General features: G+C 56.2%; 9 protein-coding genes across 9 annotated transcripts; 5 read left to right on the top strand and 4 right to left on the bottom strand.

Annotated features, from left to right (window-relative positions):
- Window positions 1-124: 124 nt before the first annotated feature.
- BDY17DRAFT_302468 (carboxyl transferase) lies at window positions 125-2497 on the top strand. Its single transcript, XM_033734421.1, has 7 exons — window positions 125-636; window positions 688-793; window positions 846-964; window positions 1024-1057; window positions 1110-1940; window positions 1997-2228; window positions 2281-2497. Exons 1-7 carry the CDS (start codon window positions 238-240, stop codon window positions 2348-2350), a joined length of 1791 nt encoding a protein of 596 aa, XP_033587399.1. The 5' UTR covers window positions 125-237; the 3' UTR covers window positions 2351-2497.
- Window positions 2498-2641: 144 nt separating this feature from the next.
- Window positions 2642-4336, top strand: BDY17DRAFT_318396 (TPR domain protein; the record flags this gene model as incomplete). Its single annotated transcript, XM_033736184.1, has 1 exon — window positions 2642-4336. The coding sequence occupies one exon, from the start codon at window positions 2642-2644 to the stop codon at window positions 4334-4336; it is 1695 nt and encodes a 564-aa protein (XP_033587400.1).
- Window positions 4203-5842, bottom strand: BDY17DRAFT_302472 (NAD binding domain of 6-phosphogluconate dehydrogenase-domain-containing protein). Its single transcript, XM_033734422.1, has 3 exons — window positions 5598-5842; window positions 5384-5538; window positions 4203-5164 (listed from the first exon to the last, which is right to left on the bottom strand). Exons 1-3 carry the CDS (start codon window positions 5734-5736, stop codon window positions 4427-4429), a joined length of 1032 nt encoding a protein of 343 aa, XP_033587401.1. The 5' UTR covers window positions 5737-5842; the 3' UTR covers window positions 4203-4426.
- A 521-nt stretch (window positions 5843-6363) lies between these two features.
- On the top strand, window positions 6364-8123 carry BDY17DRAFT_326706 (uncharacterized protein; the record flags this gene model as incomplete). The annotated part of the gene is made up of 3 exons (XM_033737555.1): window positions 6364-6372; window positions 6440-6503; window positions 6586-8123. The coding sequence occupies 3 exons, from the start codon at window positions 6364-6366 to the stop codon at window positions 8121-8123; spliced, it is 1611 nt and encodes a 536-aa protein (XP_033587402.1).
- A 35-nt stretch (window positions 8124-8158) lies between these two features.
- BDY17DRAFT_318398 (ABC transporter domain-containing protein) lies at window positions 8159-10162 on the bottom strand (the record flags this gene model as incomplete). The annotated part of the gene is made up of 3 exons (XM_033736185.1): window positions 8159-8558; window positions 8733-10100; window positions 10146-10162. The coding sequence occupies 3 exons, from the start codon at window positions 10160-10162 to the stop codon at window positions 8159-8161; spliced, it is 1785 nt and encodes a 594-aa protein (XP_033587403.1).
- A 270-nt stretch (window positions 10163-10432) lies between these two features.
- On the top strand, window positions 10433-11663 carry BDY17DRAFT_255642 (Isopropylmalate dehydrogenase-like domain-containing protein; the record flags this gene model as incomplete). The annotated part of the gene is made up of 2 exons (XM_033731545.1): window positions 10433-10768; window positions 10821-11663. 2 exons carry the CDS (start codon window positions 10433-10435, stop codon window positions 11661-11663), a joined length of 1179 nt encoding a protein of 392 aa, XP_033587404.1.
- A 271-nt stretch (window positions 11664-11934) lies between these two features.
- BDY17DRAFT_326709 (uncharacterized protein) lies at window positions 11935-14154 on the bottom strand (the record flags this gene model as incomplete). The annotated part of the gene is made up of 5 exons (XM_033737556.1): window positions 11935-12424; window positions 12484-13065; window positions 13117-13493; window positions 13542-13744; window positions 13800-14154. The coding sequence occupies 5 exons, from the start codon at window positions 14152-14154 to the stop codon at window positions 11935-11937; spliced, it is 2007 nt and encodes a 668-aa protein (XP_033587405.1).
- Window positions 14155-14431: 277 nt separating this feature from the next.
- BDY17DRAFT_255375 (uncharacterized protein) lies at window positions 14432-15353 on the bottom strand (the record flags this gene model as incomplete). Its single annotated transcript, XM_033731527.1, has 3 exons — window positions 14432-14722; window positions 14781-14939; window positions 14994-15353. 3 exons carry the CDS (start codon window positions 15351-15353, stop codon window positions 14432-14434), a joined length of 810 nt encoding a protein of 269 aa, XP_033587406.1.
- A 663-nt stretch (window positions 15354-16016) lies between these two features.
- On the top strand, window positions 16017-17769 carry BDY17DRAFT_255372 (putative dimethylaniline monooxygenase; the record flags this gene model as incomplete). Its single annotated transcript, XM_033731526.1, has 3 exons — window positions 16017-16190; window positions 16250-16827; window positions 16884-17769. Coding segments are annotated over 3 exons (1638 nt in total), but the record flags the coding sequence as incomplete, so codon positions are not given.
- Window positions 17770-18300: the final 531 nt, after the last annotated feature.

Here is an 18300-nt window from a genome sequence, read left to right on the forward strand (position 1 = left end):
AAGATGGTTAGAGATGATGTAATTAGGTATTTATTCTTCCCCCGATATCTGGATTAATAATTAAGTGGATCGGCCATGCGATACTGGACTCGGACTCGGAGCTGCTCGTTTGGGAAAGAGGAGGGCCGAGGTTTGACTGAGGGGCTGCGGCTGGTGGTGTTCAAAGGCTATATACATCAACAACGCGCCTGCAGACGCGCAAAGAACGACGGTGCTGTAACATGCGCAGGAAGAGCCATGCCGGATGATAGCAGCGCCCGCAAGGCCACATCCAGCCAACAATCGCAATCGCAGCAGGCATCGTCCCGAGCAGGCCAGATCAACGACCACCTCTCCTCATCCAACGACTCGTCATCCAAGGACTCCAAATCGACTTCAGGCCGACGTAAGCGCGCAGGCAAGAAGGATGACTTGCCCGCGGATTACTCCGACCTCCTTGGTCAGATGGACACGATGCGAAAGTGGGCGCGCAACCCCAGTTCAGACCATCCGGGTTACAGGCGACAGAAGGAAAGCGGCAAGTTGCACGTAAGGGAGCGCATTGCTTTGCTCTTGGACAAGAAGTCTTTTCGGGAGATCGGGAGTGTGTCGGGCAAGGTGAAGTGGAAGTTGATTGAGGGGATTCGAGAGGAGCCGGTGAGTGTTGAGTTGTTTCCCATGTGATGTTGTATTGATCCGTGGCTTCAGGAAGAATACACCCCGTTCAACAACCTCCAAGGTTTTGGAAAACTGCGGGGGCGCCAGATTGTGTTTACTGCTGACGACTTCTCTCTTCGCGCGGGTCATCAGGATGGTACGTGACTCGACTGGTGTCATCGCCGAGGAATATGTACTGATTAGGCCAGGTCACCTCATGGAGAAGACGCTATACACGGAGAAGATGGCCATTGCGCTGAAACTCCCTATGATCAAACTCTGCGATGGTTCATCAGGAGGCGGATCCGTCTCTTCGATTCAGAAACAAGTTCGACCACCAGGTCCCCCCATCGAGGCCGGGTTCAAGTATACTAACAATCCTACTAGGGCTACTCTTACGTCCCTCCCATGCAGGGCTTCGGTAAAGCTTACTCTCCCCGTTCAACAGCCGTGCATACTAACACGCAACACAGACCTCGTGACGAAACAATTAAACATGGGCATCCCCAACCTCGGCGCCGTGCTCGGGCCCGCAATAGGTCTCGGAGCCGCACGAATCGTCAGCTGCCACTTCTCCGTCATGGCAGCAGACGTAGGCTCGCTCTTCAATGCGGGCCCGAAAGTCGTCGCAGGCGCCACCTTCGAAGAAGGCCTGTCTTTCACCGAACTCGGCGGGCCGGCGATGCACTGCACCAACGGCACCATTGACAACTACGCCGAGACGGAAGCCGAGGCTTTTGAGCAGATTCGCACGGTGCTGGAGTACCTCCCGAATTGCGGGACGAGAATCCCTCCCGAAGTCACTTGCAATGATCCCGTCGATCGCGAGTCGCCTGAACTTCGCTCCATTGTGCCACGGAAACGAGAGAGGATGTACAATCCGCGAAAGATCATCTCTACCGTCGTGGACGAAGGTTCATGGTTCGAAATCGGAGCGCTATGGGGACGGACGGCGATCATCGGGCTAGCAAGACTCGGCGGCAAACCGGTTGGCATCATCGCGAACAACGCCGAAGTGGCGACCGGGGCGCTGGATGCAGCCGGCTCGCAGAAGATCACGCGCCATCTGAAGTTCTGCGATGTCTTCAATTTGCCCGTGTTGCAGTTTGTCGATGTGCCTGGGTATGCTATTGGCACTGTGGCGGAGAGGACGGCGACGATGAGATGGGGAGTGGAGCTCACCAAGGCGTATTATACGACTACGATGCCGCTGTTCAACGTCATTGTCCGCAAGGTGTATGGAGTCGCGGGAGGGGTGATGGTGGATTGCCGAGAGCCTAGGTTGAGAGTTGCCTGGCCGAGTGGTATGTGGCAAACAATCCTCGTTCTCCTGGTTGATGTTTCTAATCATTGCGGTCAGGTGAATGGGGCAGTCTCCCCCTCGAAGGCGGAGTAGAAGTCGGCCACTCCGGAGAACTCAAACAGATCGAAAAGGAGCAAGGCCTGGAAGCGAAGCAGAAACGACTCGAGGAGCTGACCACGATGTACAAACGGCTGATCAATCCTGTGCGCACGGCCAACCACTTCAGCATCGAGGAGTTGATCGATCCTGCCATGACGCGGATGGTGGTGGCGGAGTGGTGTCGAATGGTGTAAGTCTTCTTTCCAACTTTGTTTCGCAACGTGTCACTGATGTCGATGCAGATATGAGAATGAGTTGCCGGAGCGTGTTATGAGACGTGTGAGCGGAGCATTGCAGGTGCAGTACGGTTAGACGTTGCTGTGTTGATCTTTGATGTTCGTGCGAGATGGAGCACAACGGTACTAGTCGGAGGATGTTGAATGATAAATGCAATCTCAGAGTAGAGGCTTATCTCCTACACATCTCGATCATGTACTTGATCCCGACGTTGCAATGCCCAGGCATATGGCGATCAGGCTGTGGCCCTTGTCTCGACTTTTGACAAACCCCCGCAACGTCACTCCATCACGCAATACAATGGCCCCCCCGCAAACCACATTCGCTCATACACTCCTGTCACTCCTGACGAACAAACACTGAACAATGTCTCACAAAACTGATAATGAAGACTATTTCGATCTCGGAAGATACACTCGCAGAGTAAGCACAGCCAACCCAGCGGCGCAGAAATGGTTCGACAGAGGTTTGGTCTGGAGCTACGCTTTCAACCACGAAGAAGCGACTGTGTGCTTTGAGAAGGCGATCGCAGAGGACCCGCACTGCTTGCTTGCGTACTGGGGTGTTGCATACACCGTTGGGCCAAATTACAACAAGCCGTGGGAAGTCTTCGATGCAGATGAGGTCGAGAGGAATTTGAGCAAAGCGGTGGAGGCTGTTCAGACCGCGAAAAAGCACGAGAGTGGATCGAATGGCACGCCGGTGGAAGTGGCTCTTCTGGACGCTGTACAATGGCGATATCAACCGAATGCTGGGACCGACCGATCGCAATGGAATCAAGACTATGCGCGCGCCATGGCGGAAGTCTACGAACAGTTCTCCGACGACTTGGATGTCGCCGCTCTCTACGCCGACTCCCTGATGAACCTCACCCCGTGGGGCTTATGGGACCTACGCACAGGCAAGCCAGCAGAAGGCGCGCGTACGCTCGAGGCCAGGGGCATCCTCGAGCGTGCCATTGCGCAGAACGGCGGCCATGAGCACCCCGGTCTCCTCCATCTGTACATCCACCTGATGGAGATGTCGAGCGCCCCCGAACTCGCTCTCCCGGCAGCAGACAGCCTCCGCGGCCTGGTGCCTGACGGCGGCCACTTGCAACACATGCCCACCCACCTCGACGTCCTGTGCGGCGACTACCGCCGCGTCATCGCCTCCAACGCCGACGCCATCCGCGCCGACGAACGCTGGCTCGCCCGCGCCGGCGCGCTGAACTTCTACTCCCTCTACCGCTCCCACAACTACCACTTCCGCATCTACGGCGCCATGTTTGCCGGGCAGTACGGCATTGCGCTGCAAACGGCCCGTATGCTCGAAGCCTCGCTCCCTCCTGACCTGCTTCGAATCGAATCCCCGCCCATGGCCGACTGGCTCGAAGGCTTCTTCCCTATGCGCTTCCACGTGCTCGTTCGCTTCGGCAAGTGGAACGACATTCTCGCCCTCCCATTACCGCAGGACGAAGTGCTCTACGCCACAACAACAGCAATGACGCACTACGCAAAAGGCATCGCGCTCTCCGCCCTCAACCGCGTCCAAGAAGCAGAAGAGCAACGCGCGCTCTTCCGCGCCGCAGCACAAGCCGTCCCCGCCAGCCGCACAGTCTTCAACAACACCTGCACCGACATCCTCGCCGTCGGAAGCGCCATGCTCGACGGCGAACTCGAGTACCGCCGCGGCAACCACGACCTCGCCTTCCAACACCTCCGCCACGCCATCCACCTAAGCGATAACCTCCCCTACGACGAACCGTGGGGCTGGATGCAGCCGCCGCGGCACGCGTACGGCGCACTGCTCCTCGAGCAAGGACGCGTGAAGGAGGCGGCGGGGGTGTACACGGCGGATCTGGGGCTGGACGATACGTTGCCGCGCGCGCTGCAGCATCCGAATAATGTGTGGGCGTTGCATGGGTTACATGAGTGTTTGGGGAAGTTGGGGAGGGAGGGGGAGGCGCGGATTGTGAAGAAGTTGTTGGATTTGACGGCGGCGACGGCGGATGTGGTTGTTACTGCGTCTTGCGCGTGTAGGACTGGTGTTGTGCCTGCTGAAGAGGCGGCGAGACTCTGATGTGAGGTCTCTGTCGACATTGTCGAGCGCAGATAGATGTCGGTTTACATCTTCATACATGGTCACAGACTATCTCAGAAGCACATCGAATCACTCCTTCCCTCCCAACCATCGATAGACAACCGAGAAATCCCGGTTCTTGCACTTGTCATCCTGCTGTACAGCCTTGTACACTTCCTGCGCATGCTGGCCCAACACAGGCTTAAGATCCGCCTGCTCGAGAGCCGTCAACGCCAGCCCCAGATCCTTCGCCATGAGTGCCGTCCCGAAGCCACCCTCGTAGTCCCGATTGGCCGGCGCGACCTCAAGCACACCCGGGACGGGGTTGTTCGATTCGCTGGGCCAGCACTTGCCCGTGGCGTTGTTGATCAACTCCGCCAGTACCTTGCCGTCGAGACCCCACTTGATGCCCATGTTCATCGCTTCGCACGTCGCGATGTTGTTGAGGGCGAGGAGGTAGTTGTTCGCGAGCTTGCCCTTGAGTCCGCTGGTCGGCGGACCCATATGAATGACTCGACGGCCAAGGAGGCCGAGCACTTCCTTGACGCGGTCAACCATCTCGTCCGGACAGCCGACCATGAAGGCCAGCGTAGCGTTGGTGGCGCCCACGACGCCGCCGGACATGGGTGCGTCGCAGAACTTGCCGGCGCCGCTGCTGAGCACCTTCTCCGTCACTTCTTCCGAGGTCTTGGGGTCAATGGTGCTGCAGTCGATCAGGAGCCGTTCGTTTTTGTTTGGCGCTTCGGTGCGGAGGGTTGCGGGCTCTAGCATTTCCGAGTAGACTTTTTGCACGTGGTGGGGTTCGGGGAGGGCTGTGAGGATTGTTTCCTGGTGTTTCACGATCAGCCATGTTCATCCTCACGACTCCATCGAAGTAAGCAGGACAGCCAGAGGCGGACATCAGAGGATTGGCTATGTAATGGTGTAATCACAGCAACGACGCGCAAACGCACGCCGCCAACTTAGATCATAGATAGGACAAAAAGAGTATCATCATGGAAAAGGTGAAGCAGCGCAGCAGGACTTTTGGGAATACGCAGCACTCACCGCCTTCTCCGCGACTTCTCGCACGCTCTTGGCCGCCTCGACCTCGCCGTCCGCCTCTTTCTGCAACTTTTGCACCGCGTCCGAGGACACATCGTACACGATGAGGGTATCGGACTTGCCGATTTTGGCGCGGAGATTCTTGGCCATGGGCCAGCCTGGAAGTCGCATGTCAGTCACAGATGCGAGTCTGGAGGTGGTAAAAGGAAGTGCTCACCCATTCTCCCCAATCCAATGAAGCCATAGGCCTTCATGAAACGTGAGGTGGTCGCAAAGGACCTCCGCGCACTGGGGCCAGCCATGGCGCCATACGCCAGCCTCAGCGACGTCGAGGTCGCCGCACTTGCTACTCTCATACTGGCTGGAATCGTGGGGAGGGAGGGAAAAGGTGTGATTAAGCTGGTCTACAGCGCCATGCCCCGGGCATTGAGATATCTTAAAGGTCGAGAAAGTGTGAGACGGGCTGTGGTATAGCCTCGGGAAGGAGAGCTTGACGCGCTAGGCTCGGCTTAGGCAACTGCGACTGCGGTGCACGAGCACTCCCCGGCTAGATGGCCCTTAGTCAGCCTTGTGTTGGGCTTCACGTGTCAGGATTGCTGCCAAGCTGCAGCCGAGCGTGACGCCAGGCTTCGATCGAGAGCTGGACGATTTAGTCATGATATTGTAACATGCTGGGCACGGACAACCGACCGATGCGTAGGATTTGAAATGATTTCCATGTATTCAGCGATCTTGGGACTTCGCGCTTTTTCTGCGCCTGAAATCGAATCATTGTCGATGAGTTTTAGAAGAATGCATTCCAACCCCGTGGTCGACGATCGAGATATACCGCAGCCTAATATCCACGGTCGCCAGCCTCACTATCACCGTTCGATATCACGCACGTCGGCCGTAGATCCGAACCATGAATAATCCAGCCAGCAAGGCATTGACAGCGAGCAGTCAAGCAAGACGGAAGCGCGTTGTAGTACTCAAGCCCAGCCATGATTACTGTAAGACTTGCCGGTGAGTATATGTTCCCGAGCCACGAGTTCGTCTTTGTTGACCAATTCGCCACAGAGCGCGCAAGACGAAATGCGATGGTACGCGACCGTGCTGCATGAGATGTACTCGGTCTGGTCTCGTATGTCCGGGTTACAGTTCGTGGGAGCTGAACTTCACCCCGCCCACAGACAAGGCTGTAGTCATTCGCACTACTCGTCCAGTTACCACGGCCGAGCCGCGAGCCTTCGAGTGCGACCAGCTGGTACAGTGGATGCTGGAAGATCGAGTCGCGAGTCCAGTCAGCGGCCGAGCGGCCAACCGCACACAACTCCTGGCCAAATACCTCGAAGACCGGTTTCCAGATCCAACCCCTGCGGCCCCAGCTATCGGACATATGGCGCGCACATCGCTGCCGCATCTCTGGGCCAGTATGAATCTCTCGACACCGCTAATCCGGTACGCGATCGAGAGTATATGCCTCACGCATCTGGCGGGCAGGTCAAAGCAAAGCGATGCCATTGCGCTGGCCTCTAGATCCCGTGGCCAGATTCTGGCGATGCTGCACCATGCTGTTGCCACTCATGACAGTGACAAGCCCATCGAGAGCTCGCAGACCATCATCATGGTCATCATGTTGATCAGCATCATGCCTGCAATCCCAGGCGATTCGGAAGTCTTCCTCCGCCAATCCGCTGTTCATCTTGAGGGAGCGATCCAGTTCATGGCCAAGTACGGGCCAGCCGTGCTCGGCAGCGGGAGGACTGAAATGAACGACGTCCTCCTGCGACAGCTGCAATTCCAAGCGAATGTCGTTTCCATCGCCCGTCGTCAAGAGATGATCTTTGAAAAGCCATCGTGGGCAAAGGTGCCTCGTATGTTGCTGAATGAGGACACAGCAATTTACCAGGTCACTGGCTGGTTACCACCCAAGACTGAAAAGCGGGTGGAATGGTGGCACGCCCAGCCAGGCTCTTTAGAGCGCATCCCCACCGCCGTGCCTGAGCGCAACATTCCCCGAGATTTATTCGGCTCTCTGCCCGGCCTTTGTCGTATGGCCGACGAGTTCGTTGCTGAAGAAGGGACAGTGACGCCAGAGCGCTTAGAGGACCTGGCTTCCCTCGTGCGCCACACAAACTTCATCCAGAAGTACTGCATTCGTGCGGCAGTGTACGACAGCGAAGCCGCGGCCTGCGGTCCGATGATTCGCAACACCCATCTCGACTCCTTCGACATGTCGCTCGAAGAACACCGATATCTCCTGCGCACCTCTTTCGTCCGAGAGCATTACCAGTTCAAGAGTCCTCAGTACGGATTCAACAGCGCCATCACTCGCCACGGAAGTCTGAACAACGACTGCGCCCTTCTAAAAATTATCTGCCGCGGCATGGACCACCACGGTCTGGCAGCGGACTGGACGGGCGTGTCAAAAGCCGAGGTGGAGCATAGAGCATACCTCTCCGCGTACGAGAGCTGCCAGCACGTCCACTTTTACAGCCAGCGGCCGCTCACGGCCGTCAAGTTCCTGTACGCATTTGTCTACACGGCAAGATCCTTCTTCCACTCTGCCGGAGTCGAGGAGGAGACCAGGTGGTGCGATGGGTGTCTCGAGGCGATATCGGCGCATGTTCGCCGGCTGGAGATGGTCACTTCTTCGCTTTGCCCAATGGTCGAGACGTTTTTCAAGACTTCGGAAGCCTCGCGGTATGATTCCGAGGAGAATAAGCCATCGACGGACCCTCTACCGTATTGCCGACCTTAGCACGGGTTTCGTTCGAAGGGCGGCGGTCATGTTTGTCACGCTGGTAAGCGTTCTCCCCAGATCTCGCCCCAGCCTTGCGGATTGAGCTCCAGTGGCCCTGAAAGCTTGCCAGTCCTCGGAATGCGGCCTTCTCCAGGCTCAGGCAGACAGATCCATTCCCTCACACACCCCGGTACATCCTCTTTCGAGTGACTGATGACAAGAAGGGCTTGGTCGGGGGAGAGACCGCTGTGAACGACCATGTCCAGCTGCGTCAAGACACTAGGCTGCGCAACTCCGTCAACGACTGCGGCGACTGTCTCACCCTGCGAGAGGAAGAGTAGGGCTTTGTCGCGTGTGGCTTCGTCAATGCCGCTGAGCGCTTCGTCGAGGATTACGAGGTCTGGACTGGCGACGATTGCGCGGAGGAAGAGAAGGAGCCGTTGGTTGGAGAAGCTCAGCTCGCCGAAACGGAGGTCCTTGGCCCAAGCTAGGTCCTTGTCATCTTGCGTCAGGCGTCTGTGCTCCTGCTCCAGCTCTTTTACATCGTTTGTGGTGGTTGAGGATGCATGTTGTAGGTGGTCGATCATACTCCTGGGCTTTGATGATGGATCAAGCTCGTTCGAGAACCAGCGAAGACACGCAGCCACTCGCCGATTCGCCTCCTCATCCAATCGAGGCTTAGCCATCGGCGCATCCGCCCACGCGGATTCCAACGCTCGCCGGACGGTCAGACTCTTGGGGAAAAAGGCATGAACTTCGGGACTGGAGTGTCCCATTCGCTTCTGAATATCAAACAAGCTAATGCCCGCCTCACCCGGAGCGGGGAGTCTCGAGCGTCCAAAGAGTTTGATGGGTAGACTGTAGGTTTGAGGATGGTCGGAAGTGATGAGGCTGAGCATTGTGGTTTTGCCGCTTCCATTCGCTCCAAAGATGCCGGATCGTTGCCCGCGGTGCAAACTCCACCATAGGCCGGGCCTTTGCTCTCCATTGACTTGTTGCTCCCAGTCGCCGAGAACTACTCTGCGAGCTTCGTTCTGGCCGTAAGCAACTTCGACGCCATTCATCTCGACCAGAGGTTCGCCGGCTTTCAGCGCAGGGGACTCTTGCGGAAACCCATCTCGGCTGAGTCTGGTGATGTTGTTCGCATTGTGCCCGAGTTGAGCAGTGAATAGGATAGATTTCGTAGCATCGGTCTTTGAATTGAACACCTCTTGCTTTGCCCCCTGCGCCAGGATCCTCGCTTCCTCACTAACAAGTACCAAATGGCTGATCCATTCCGGCACCCCATCCTCCGGCCGCAAACTGATGATAAGCCGAGGCTGCTGCCTCTCCGCCAAGTCACGAAGCACCCTCGACATATTCGCCAACGTATTCGGATCCAGTCCCATGAAGGGTCCATCGAGCAGCAAAACCTGCGGCCGGCCCATGAGAGCTTTAGCAATGCGCGCCCGGCGTGTCTGTCCATTACTAAGATTCGAGACGGGCATGGAGAGCAGTCGGCGAAGGTTAAGTTGCTCCGTCACTTCTTCCAGCGTCTGTCGCTCTGTAGCGGTCATTTGGCGCTCAAGGGCATTGAGTTCCGTATGGCCGGTGAGATAGTCGTGAACGGAAAAGTCAGTCTCTTCCCTTCGACTCTCGTATCGTGCACTTAGGTAGGCGCCTCGCACACTCGTGCCCCCAACATTACTCCCTCGATCTGCGTCGAATCCGACGTACTTGATGGCATGTTGGAGAGATTCGGACGTTTCCACCAGATAGGGATAGGATCTCGCGGCAGGTGGGACGCAGATATGTTGTCCGGCTAGGATGCGGAGAAAAGTGGTGCGCGCCAGAGATGAGGGGGATAAAACAGACCAGAACTGTGGGGTGGTTTGCCCGCCATTGGAGAGTTGAAAGGTGAGGTTGGGGAAGAGAGGCGGATTCGACTCCTGCGTATCGTGTGCTGATGGGTATTGGTGGCGGTAGAAGGTCGCGTTACGGATGTCGATGATGGCGCTCCGGCGGTCTGTACAGCGCCGTGCTGTGGTGTGTAGCGAGCACCATTGCTGCTTCCACATCGCGTGCTGCCGGTCCTGTGTCTGCGATTCAATGACTGGACGAGGTGTCGTCGGGGCCAATGGCTCTTTTCCTCGGCACACCTGCCCGTCCAATTGTCCCCGGATTTCAACAGCCGATGTCGGGGCGGTGCTTCAACGTCACCGCGGACAGGACATTGGCATTGCCGACAAATACTTTTTGATAGATTTCATTTTCCGGTGACATCTTCTACAATCTTTCCTGCCTGAACCCCTTCCACACACAACTCGTGTCAGTCTCGATTCCTCACCATGACAGCCCCAGAAACCAACGCGGACGGCACAACCCCCGCCTCAGGCGGCAAAATCCTCGTCCTGCCCGGCGACCACGTCGGACCGGAAGTAGTGACAGAAGCGATCAAAGTGCTCAACATCATCGCAGAAGAGACGGGCCGGAAATTCGAGTTGGAAGTCGACTTGTGCGGCGGCTGCTCGCTCGACAAGCACGGCGACTCCGTGACGGAGGAAGTGCTGCAGAAGTGCTTGAACGTGGATGCAGTCTTCTTTGGTAGCGCTGGCGGTCCTGAATGGGGCACTGCGCAGCCGAATCCGGAAAGCGGGCTGCTGAGGATACGGGATCGCATGCAGGTGCGTTGTCCACGTGCACAGAGTACTGGCATCACGGTACTAATCTCCGCAGATCTTCGCCAACCTCCGCCCGTGCAAATTCGCCAGCAAAGCTCTCCTAGCCTACTCCCCCATCAAAACAGAAGTAGTCAAGGGCGTGGACTTCATGTTCATCCGCGAAAACTGCGGCGGCGCCTACTACGGCAAGAAGATCGAAGAGGCAGACTACGGCTGCGACCCGTGGGAGTACAGCAGACCCGAGATCGAGCGGGTGGTGCGGGTCGCCGGCGCGCTGGCCATGCAGCACGACCCGCCGCTGCAAGTGTACAGCGTCGACAAGGCGAACGTGCTGGCCAACTCGCGCGTCTGGCGACGGATAGCGACGGAGGTGTTTGAGAAGGAGTTTCCCAAGATCCAGCTGAAGCATCAGTTGGCGGATAGTCTGGCGCTGCTGTTCATCACGAAGCCCACTGCGTTCAACGGTGTGCTTGTCTCGGACAACACGTTCGGCGACATTCTGTCTGACGAATCCGGTGGTCTTACGGGCTCGCTGGGACTCTTGCCCTCCGCATCGCTCGCTGGACCACCCGGGAACGTCGACAGCAAGCTCGGCAGGAACAGCGTTGGCGGTGTCGTCGGACTCTACGAACCAGTCCACGGCTCCGCGCCAGATATCAGCGGCAAGGGGCTGGCAAATCCCACGGGGCAGATTCTGAGTCTGGCGATGATGCTGCGGTACAGTTTCAACATGCACCGGGAAGCGAACATTATCGAGAAGGCGGTGGAGCGGTGCTTGGATACTCGGGAGGATGGTGGGCTTGAGATCCGGACGGGTGATTTGGGTGGCAAGGCAGGCACGGTGGAGATGAGCGAGGCCATTCAAGGGGAAGTGAGGAGATTGCTGAAGACAACATAGAGTCAAGATGGTACAGCTTGAGGGTAAGGACAAAGCATCGGCAGTTCAACAAGACTCTCGTCGACAATCCGTCGAATAATGGCTGGTTCCTTATTCAGATCTAGATGCATTCCAGTTGCAGCGATGCTGCTTGCATTCGGCATGATCCTGCCTGGATGTTATGTTGGCTGCAACGGCGCACGCGGGACGAGGACTAGAGACACTCATCACACTTTGGTGTGCATAAGAGTTCCCTCGCGAGAGTGTGGTACCGTCTGATCATTGGCTTCGCTCACGTCGGGAACAGCCCGGAGATCTGCCAGTCGAAACTCAAGTCATCGGCCGGCCAAGGGAATCCCTCAGAGAACATTAGCCCATAGTTCCCGGTGACCATATCGTCCAGACCGAAATTGCTGGTGCCAAAGTCCATCGTGCTGCTAGACAAGGCGCCCGGATCATCAAGAACGTCGTCCGGCGATACATTAGCCGCTGTAGCGAGATCCTTGTTGGATGGGTCCTTGCTGTGAACTGTGAAGCTTTGGTCTAAGTATTGGCTTGTCATTCGCTTTCTCTCGTTTGTCATTTTCCGCTGGAAGAGGTCGACGGCGTCGGAGAGGGAGGAGAGGATTTCGAGGTAGTGGCCGGCCTGCAAGCTGAGTTCGGCGATTTTGGTGAGCACGGCTTTGCTTTGGTTGAATGCGTCTACGGTTTCGGCATCGGAAAGAGGGCCCTGCGCGAACAGAGAGAAACCGAGGAGGAGGCCGGCCGCGAAGATCCAAGCCCTAGCGCCAATGTCAGTCTATAGATTGTTCGTGAAGAATAGTGGAGAGCAAAGACCAACTTTAGTAAGCACATATTGCCCAGCATCTGATTGGTGGCCATGGCGTTGTGTGCGACCCTCGCAAGATTGACGGCGGCATCAAGGCATACATGCGCTAGAGCCGAAGTTCGGTCGTCCAGTCTCGACTTTTGCTGATCGGGCGATGTCCGTCTCTCAATCTCGTTCAAGAGGTAGAGTGTGAGGAAGCGTCGTGTGACCAGGATGACGGTGAAGTAGTACACAGAGCCAACGTGTAGCCTCGCCACAGATCGCTCTCGATCATGTGGACTCGAGACAGGTTCATTGCCAGTGCGAATTTCGGCTGGGAGCGCTTTACTCCACTGTTGCAGGCGTTGCAAGAAATCCTCGGCGGTGGCGGCGTCTTGCTTGCACACCGTCGTTTCAAGTTCGTCCATGAATGGGCAAAGCTTGAATATTGACTCGAGCGCCAATGCACGCGGTAGAACTGCATCGACATCGACGTATTCATCGTCCGTGGGGAATTGCTCATACGGCTGGAGCATTCCCGGAAGGCTGCACGACCTTCCAAGGATGGAGTTCACGATGGTCGCGAGAACACGGACGCTGTGCCACGTATGGATCCTGAGGAACAGCTTAGATCATTTCGTCTGGTCAAAAATGTTCAAGACTCACCTCGCTCTGCATTCTTCGGGTGGAAGATGTCGATATTGATCGGGTCGATGCAAACCGAGAGCGCCAGCTGCTTGTGCAGCAACACCGAGATACATAAACGCTGCGTTCCGATGGCAAGCGCCTAGCATATAGAACGCCATATGCAGGAAGTTCTGCACCATGTCGAGGCTGGGATCGCAGAGCATGCCTTGGAAAGACAGCTGCTGGCCTTGTGCGAATTGGAGAGAGGCATGCTGTAGGTCGGCATTACCACCACCACGGCACTGAGCACCAATCGCCAGAATGAAACAGTGCGCTGCTGTACCAATCGATGCGCCGCTCCCGTCCAAAGACGTGAAGACGTCCGCATTCGGATAGAAGTCGAGGATCCCGCTAGTCTAATTGATGGTCAGTGATGGGAAAGCACAGGTGAGCGTGACACATACGGCATCCAGATATACGTGTGCCAGTGACTGGCTATCATGGTGCTCCAGCGTGCCTGTGGAATCCGGACTGCCGTTCAAGATGTCGTTCTCGAGCATGAAGCCGTTGAAGTCGCCTTCTGTGAAGCTGCACGGCCCGATGCGATGCTTGACGACGTGTCTCAGGAATTGCAAGTATGACAGAGATGCGGTCTCGCCAACATAGACTGTGCATCGGTCAGAGATTCCTCATGCTGTGCTTCATGACCGGTCCCTGCTCACCTTTCTGCAGCTTCGAACTAAGCAGCATGCGACTCTTCGGCCCATGTTCATCACTCACAGAAGCCTCAGTCGTGCTCCCATTCGTGGTGGCCGCTGCAGCTTCGTCATCCCGCCGGGCAGCCAAAGCGCGCTTCTTCAACGGGCTGCTTGCCTCCTCCCGCGTCAAAGTCGAAGCTCGCCGACGCTTAGCGCTGCTTTCCTGCGCATCAGGATAGATGCAGTCGCCCTCTCGGCCGCGTTTCGAACAAGTGGCGCATGGCGTTTGGGCATCGCAGCGTATCTTGGCCGCTTTGCAAGGTAAGCAGGCTACCACGGAGCGCTGGCGCTGGTCGAGCGGAACCTTCTTCCGTGGCATCTTGTGCTGTACATCTTTCTGCGGCCTACATGATGGGGTATCAGAAAACCGACCGCGTGTCGCGTGCTTGGAGGACCAGGCTGCTTCGAGATGCGCTCTGGGATCTGGCCTATCGCCCCCGGAACCTCGGCGCGTGGGGTCGGGGCTGATACGATCAAATTCGGTTTAGCGTCCACCTTTTCAACAATTCGCTTAGTAAGGTAGTCTTCTCAATGGACGGTGCGGGTTTGACGGGTTGCATAAATGCTCGCTCTACTCTACCTACCTTACTCATCTCCTAGCACATATCATAATCCCCTCCACGCCCAGTGTGAATGCCGCCACTGATCAGAATATCCGCGCCTGTAGTATAGGCCGATGCATCGCTCAATAAGTAAATGACTGCGGGAGAAACTTCATCCGGAGTACCAATCCTCCCAAGCGGCGGCGCAGTGTTCATGAGGTCACCAGCTGCTTTGCTGGTGTACTCACGAGCTGTCCTCGTCTGGTTCGTCTCGATGAACGCCGGTGAAATGCTATTCACCCTGATCTTCGACGGCCCCAGTTCTGCCGAAAGAGCCTTGGAGAGCTGCGTAGAGTTAAGTGAGATTGAAAGCTAGACCACACGGAAGGAGAGATGTGCTCACCATCCGCACGCCCCCCTTGGACATGTTGTAGCCCGCCATTCGGTAGCCGGGCAGATTAACGTGAGAGGTGATGGAAGCAATCATGACGACGCTGCCCGGCGTGCCTTGCTTCTTCATCTGCTGCACCGCCAACTGCCCCGAGAAAAACGTTCCTATGCTCTATGATGGGTGTCAGTGCTCTGTCTGTCCTCTCCAAGCATGAACCTCACTCACGTTGACCTGAATGACTTTGTTGACCTCTTCCCACTTCTGGTCAGTATACGGCTTGTCGATGGCAATGCCAGCCGCAGTCACAATGCCGTCAAGGCGCCCGAGCGCCTCCACTGCTTTGGCGAAACCAGCCTGAAGACTCTTCTCATCACTGACGTCCGCTTGGTGATAGCTGGTCTTGACATTGAAGGTCTTCGCCAGGCCGTAGACATCCTCGAGCGGGGTTTCCCTTAGATCGATTACGGCCACATTGCCACCCATTTCGCAGATGTCCTTGGTGATTGCGAATCCAATGCCCATGGCGCCGCCAGTGACAATGTAGTTGCGGCCATGGAGCTCGAACTTCTTGCGAATTGAAGACATGGTTTGGAAGGAAAAGCAGACTGTTGGGTTGGGGCTGGCAAATTTTGGTGTGATGTCTCGACTGAAAGACGGGACGAGCTGCTTCAAGAATGCTTCAATCGGTGCTGCTACGAGCCGCAAGAGTCGTCGTTGTGATTTCTTGGCCCACTCTCGATTCGCGGAAACACGGAATATGTACCGGCTGCAGTTAACATTAGCTTTCAGCCTTATCTAATAGGTAAAGGGGACGATACCCGCCGGCGATACGGATCGAGGACCGGCAAAATACCCCACGCGGACCGAGACTGGCCTATCTGGCTGGGCGTCGGTTACTGTACCTCGCAGCAAGACCGCACCAAAAAACGCGGGGAATGCACTGGGGTAATCTTGGCCAACTCGATAACGCCAAAGACATCTGTGTGTGGACAACGCGGCCGGGGGCTGGGTCGTGCCAACAGGAAGTGCTTCATTTTGGGCAGTGTCGAGATAAGATCCGGCAGCGGCGAGCGTATATATCCAACCCCCTTCTGGCCACTTGTACTTTGTCCATCTTCGCCAACATCCGGACATCAACTGCTTCGCCTCGACATTGAAAATGACTAGCAAGTACGACTGTATTGTCGTTGGGACGGGTGAGTTTATGCGATTATCCCTATGAACTTCTGATGACTGACCATTGTATAAGGGTGGCATGGCCTCAGCGCCGCAAAGGTGTACATAGAGATTCACCCGTCTGAGGAGATACTCGTGCTCGAGTCGCAGGACTCGATTGGTGGAACATGGGCCAAAGATCGAATCTACGCTGGCTTGAAGTCTAATAACTTGTTCGACGCATATGAGAACCCTGACTTCCCGATGGTGAGCATCGCAGTATATCTCAAAACGTGTCCTCGAATTGTCACTCACGTTTGTCGTAGTCGGAAGAAGTCTACGGCGTGAAACCACACTCGCATATTCCCGGAGCAGTCCTGCACCAATACCTCACGGACTACGCAAAGAAGTTCGGCATCATCTCTCGAACTCAGTTCAAGACCAACGTGGACAGTGTCGAGGCCATCAAGGATGGATATCGTCTGTCCACAACCGGCCCAAGCGGCACCAAGGTAATCGAGACGAAGAAGCTCATCGTTGCCACCGGCTTGACTTCCACTCCCAACTTCCCACAATACCGCGGGAAGGACGACTTCCAGGGCCAGTACTTCCACGCAAAAGACTTTTGCAGGAAGAACGAGACCTTGAAGGCGGCGGAGAATGTGGTTGTTGTGGGTGGCGCAAAGTCTGCGTACGATGTCGCCTACGCGTATGCGACTAACGGCGCACACGTCGATATGGTGATTCGGCCGAATGGGAAAGGGCCGGTGTATATCTCGAAGCCATGGGTGTTGGGAGGCAAAGCTCGATTGGAGAAGCTGCTTTCGGTGCGAGCCCTCACATGGTTCTCTCCGTGTCCGTTTGGTGGTGTTGATGGGTATTCATGGCCACGATGGTTTCTGCAGTAAGTTTACAAGCTCGCTTTCAACCTCGAGAGACGACCCACTGATAATCTCGCAGCGGCACGGCTGTGGGAAGATTCATTGTCGACAAGTTCTGGGCTTCGCTTGGAGGAGAAGTCATCGAGACAAATGCATATGCTAAGCACGACGCGCTCAAGCTTCTGCAACCGCGTGACTCTGCCTTCTGGATAGCATCTGGCCTCTCCATCCTCAACTACGACAGCGACTGGTACGAGCTATGCAAGCAAGGCAAAATCACCGTCCACGGGGCAGACATCGACCACCTGTCCAAGCAAAGCGTCCACCTCACCGACGGCACAACCCTCAAAGCCGACATCGTCGTCACCGCCACAGGCTGGAAGAAAGAACCCACCATCAAATTCATCAACTTCGGCTCCGCAGGCATCGGCCTCCCGCTCTCAGCAGACGAACAGGCGAGACTGGTCAAGCAGACCGACGAAGAAGTCTTCACCACCTATCCGCGCCTACGGAAGCAACCCAACCTCCCCTTCGAAAACAAAGGCGACCCCTTCCGCATGTACCGCTTCATCGTCCCACCTGCCCGCATCAACGAGCACAACATCGCCTTTGCGGGCATGGTATCATCCGTGCTGACTGCGAACCAAGCCAATGCTCAAGCAGTCTGGATCTCGGCTTTCCTGGATGGCAAATTGGATCATCTGCCTTCTTCGCCGGAGGAAGTGACGCGCGAAGTCTTGCTGCACACGCAATGGAACAAATGGCGATACCCCTACGGATATGGTGCTACGCTGCCGGATCTGGCGTTCGATGCGCAGCCTTACCTCGATTTGTTGATCAATGATTGCGGGTTGAAGGTTAATCGGAAGGCTGGGTTGTACGCGGATCTCACTCAGCCGTATGAGCCGAAGGACTATCGAGGCTTGGTTGATGAGTGGCTTGAGAAGCACCCTCGAAAGGTGTGAAGTTTGAAGCCCGTGTTCGCCTGCTTGCATGATTGAGATCACATGTATCGAATTCATTCCAAATCATTGACATTATCATCTTTGTGCTGTGACTTGTACTGAGCGGCACAAGCCTGTTGTCGTTCCGATTGGACTGTTGTATCAATGTCGCATTGACTTGCGATCGAAATGTTGGTCGAGGCAAGCCTTGCCAAGAAATCGAAAGGGCCGCTTCCGTGACTTCCAACGTCACCTGCATGTACCTCCTATCCCGTCGCACAACACACTGCGCCAGCCCCACCCTTACGGGCGTAAGCTATACTGCACGTCTTGTATGCCACATCCAAGGCCTAGAGCTGCAGCGGCGGCGCCGGTGACAGGCGAAGCGCCTTACTTTTGACGCATACACCGCCAGATCAAGAAGTGCACACGCGTGCTAATGTAGGCGAGGCTGCATTGACTCAGCTGGTCGGGCCTATCAACAGGCGGGTCGAACAATCATCACAGCAAGCATGGCCTGATCAACTGCATGCCGTCGGCCATCGGCCGGCG

Source organism: Neohortaea acidophila (assembly GCF_010093505.1).
Source record: "Neohortaea acidophila strain CBS 113389 unplaced genomic scaffold BDY17scaffold_9, whole genome shotgun sequence".
NCBI lineage: Eukaryota > Fungi > Ascomycota > Dothideomycetes > Mycosphaerellales > Teratosphaeriaceae > Neohortaea > Neohortaea acidophila.

Coding starts and splice junctions, on each gene's coding strand:
- BDY17DRAFT_302472 (XM_033734422.1), bottom strand. CDS start 5,736: ATGAGAGTAGCAAGTGCGGCGACCTCGACGTCGCTGAGGCTGGCGTAT. Junction 5,539..5,597: donor CATTGGATTGGGGAGAATGG/GTGAGCACTTCC, acceptor TGCGACTTCCAG/GCTGGCCCATGGCCAAGAAT. Junction 5,165..5,383: donor GAGAAGTCGCGGAGAAGGCG/GTGAGTGCTGCG, acceptor GTGAAACACCAG/GAAACAATCCTCACAGCCCT.
- BDY17DRAFT_302468 (XM_033734421.1), top strand. CDS start 238: ATGCCGGATGATAGCAGCGCCCGCAAGGCCACATCCAGCCAACAATCG. Junction 965..1,023: donor TCTCTTCGATTCAGAAACAA/GTTCGACCACCA, acceptor CAATCCTACTAG/GGCTACTCTTACGTCCCTCC. Junction 1,941..1,996: donor GAGAGTTGCCTGGCCGAGTG/GTATGTGGCAAA, acceptor CATTGCGGTCAG/GTGAATGGGGCAGTCTCCCC.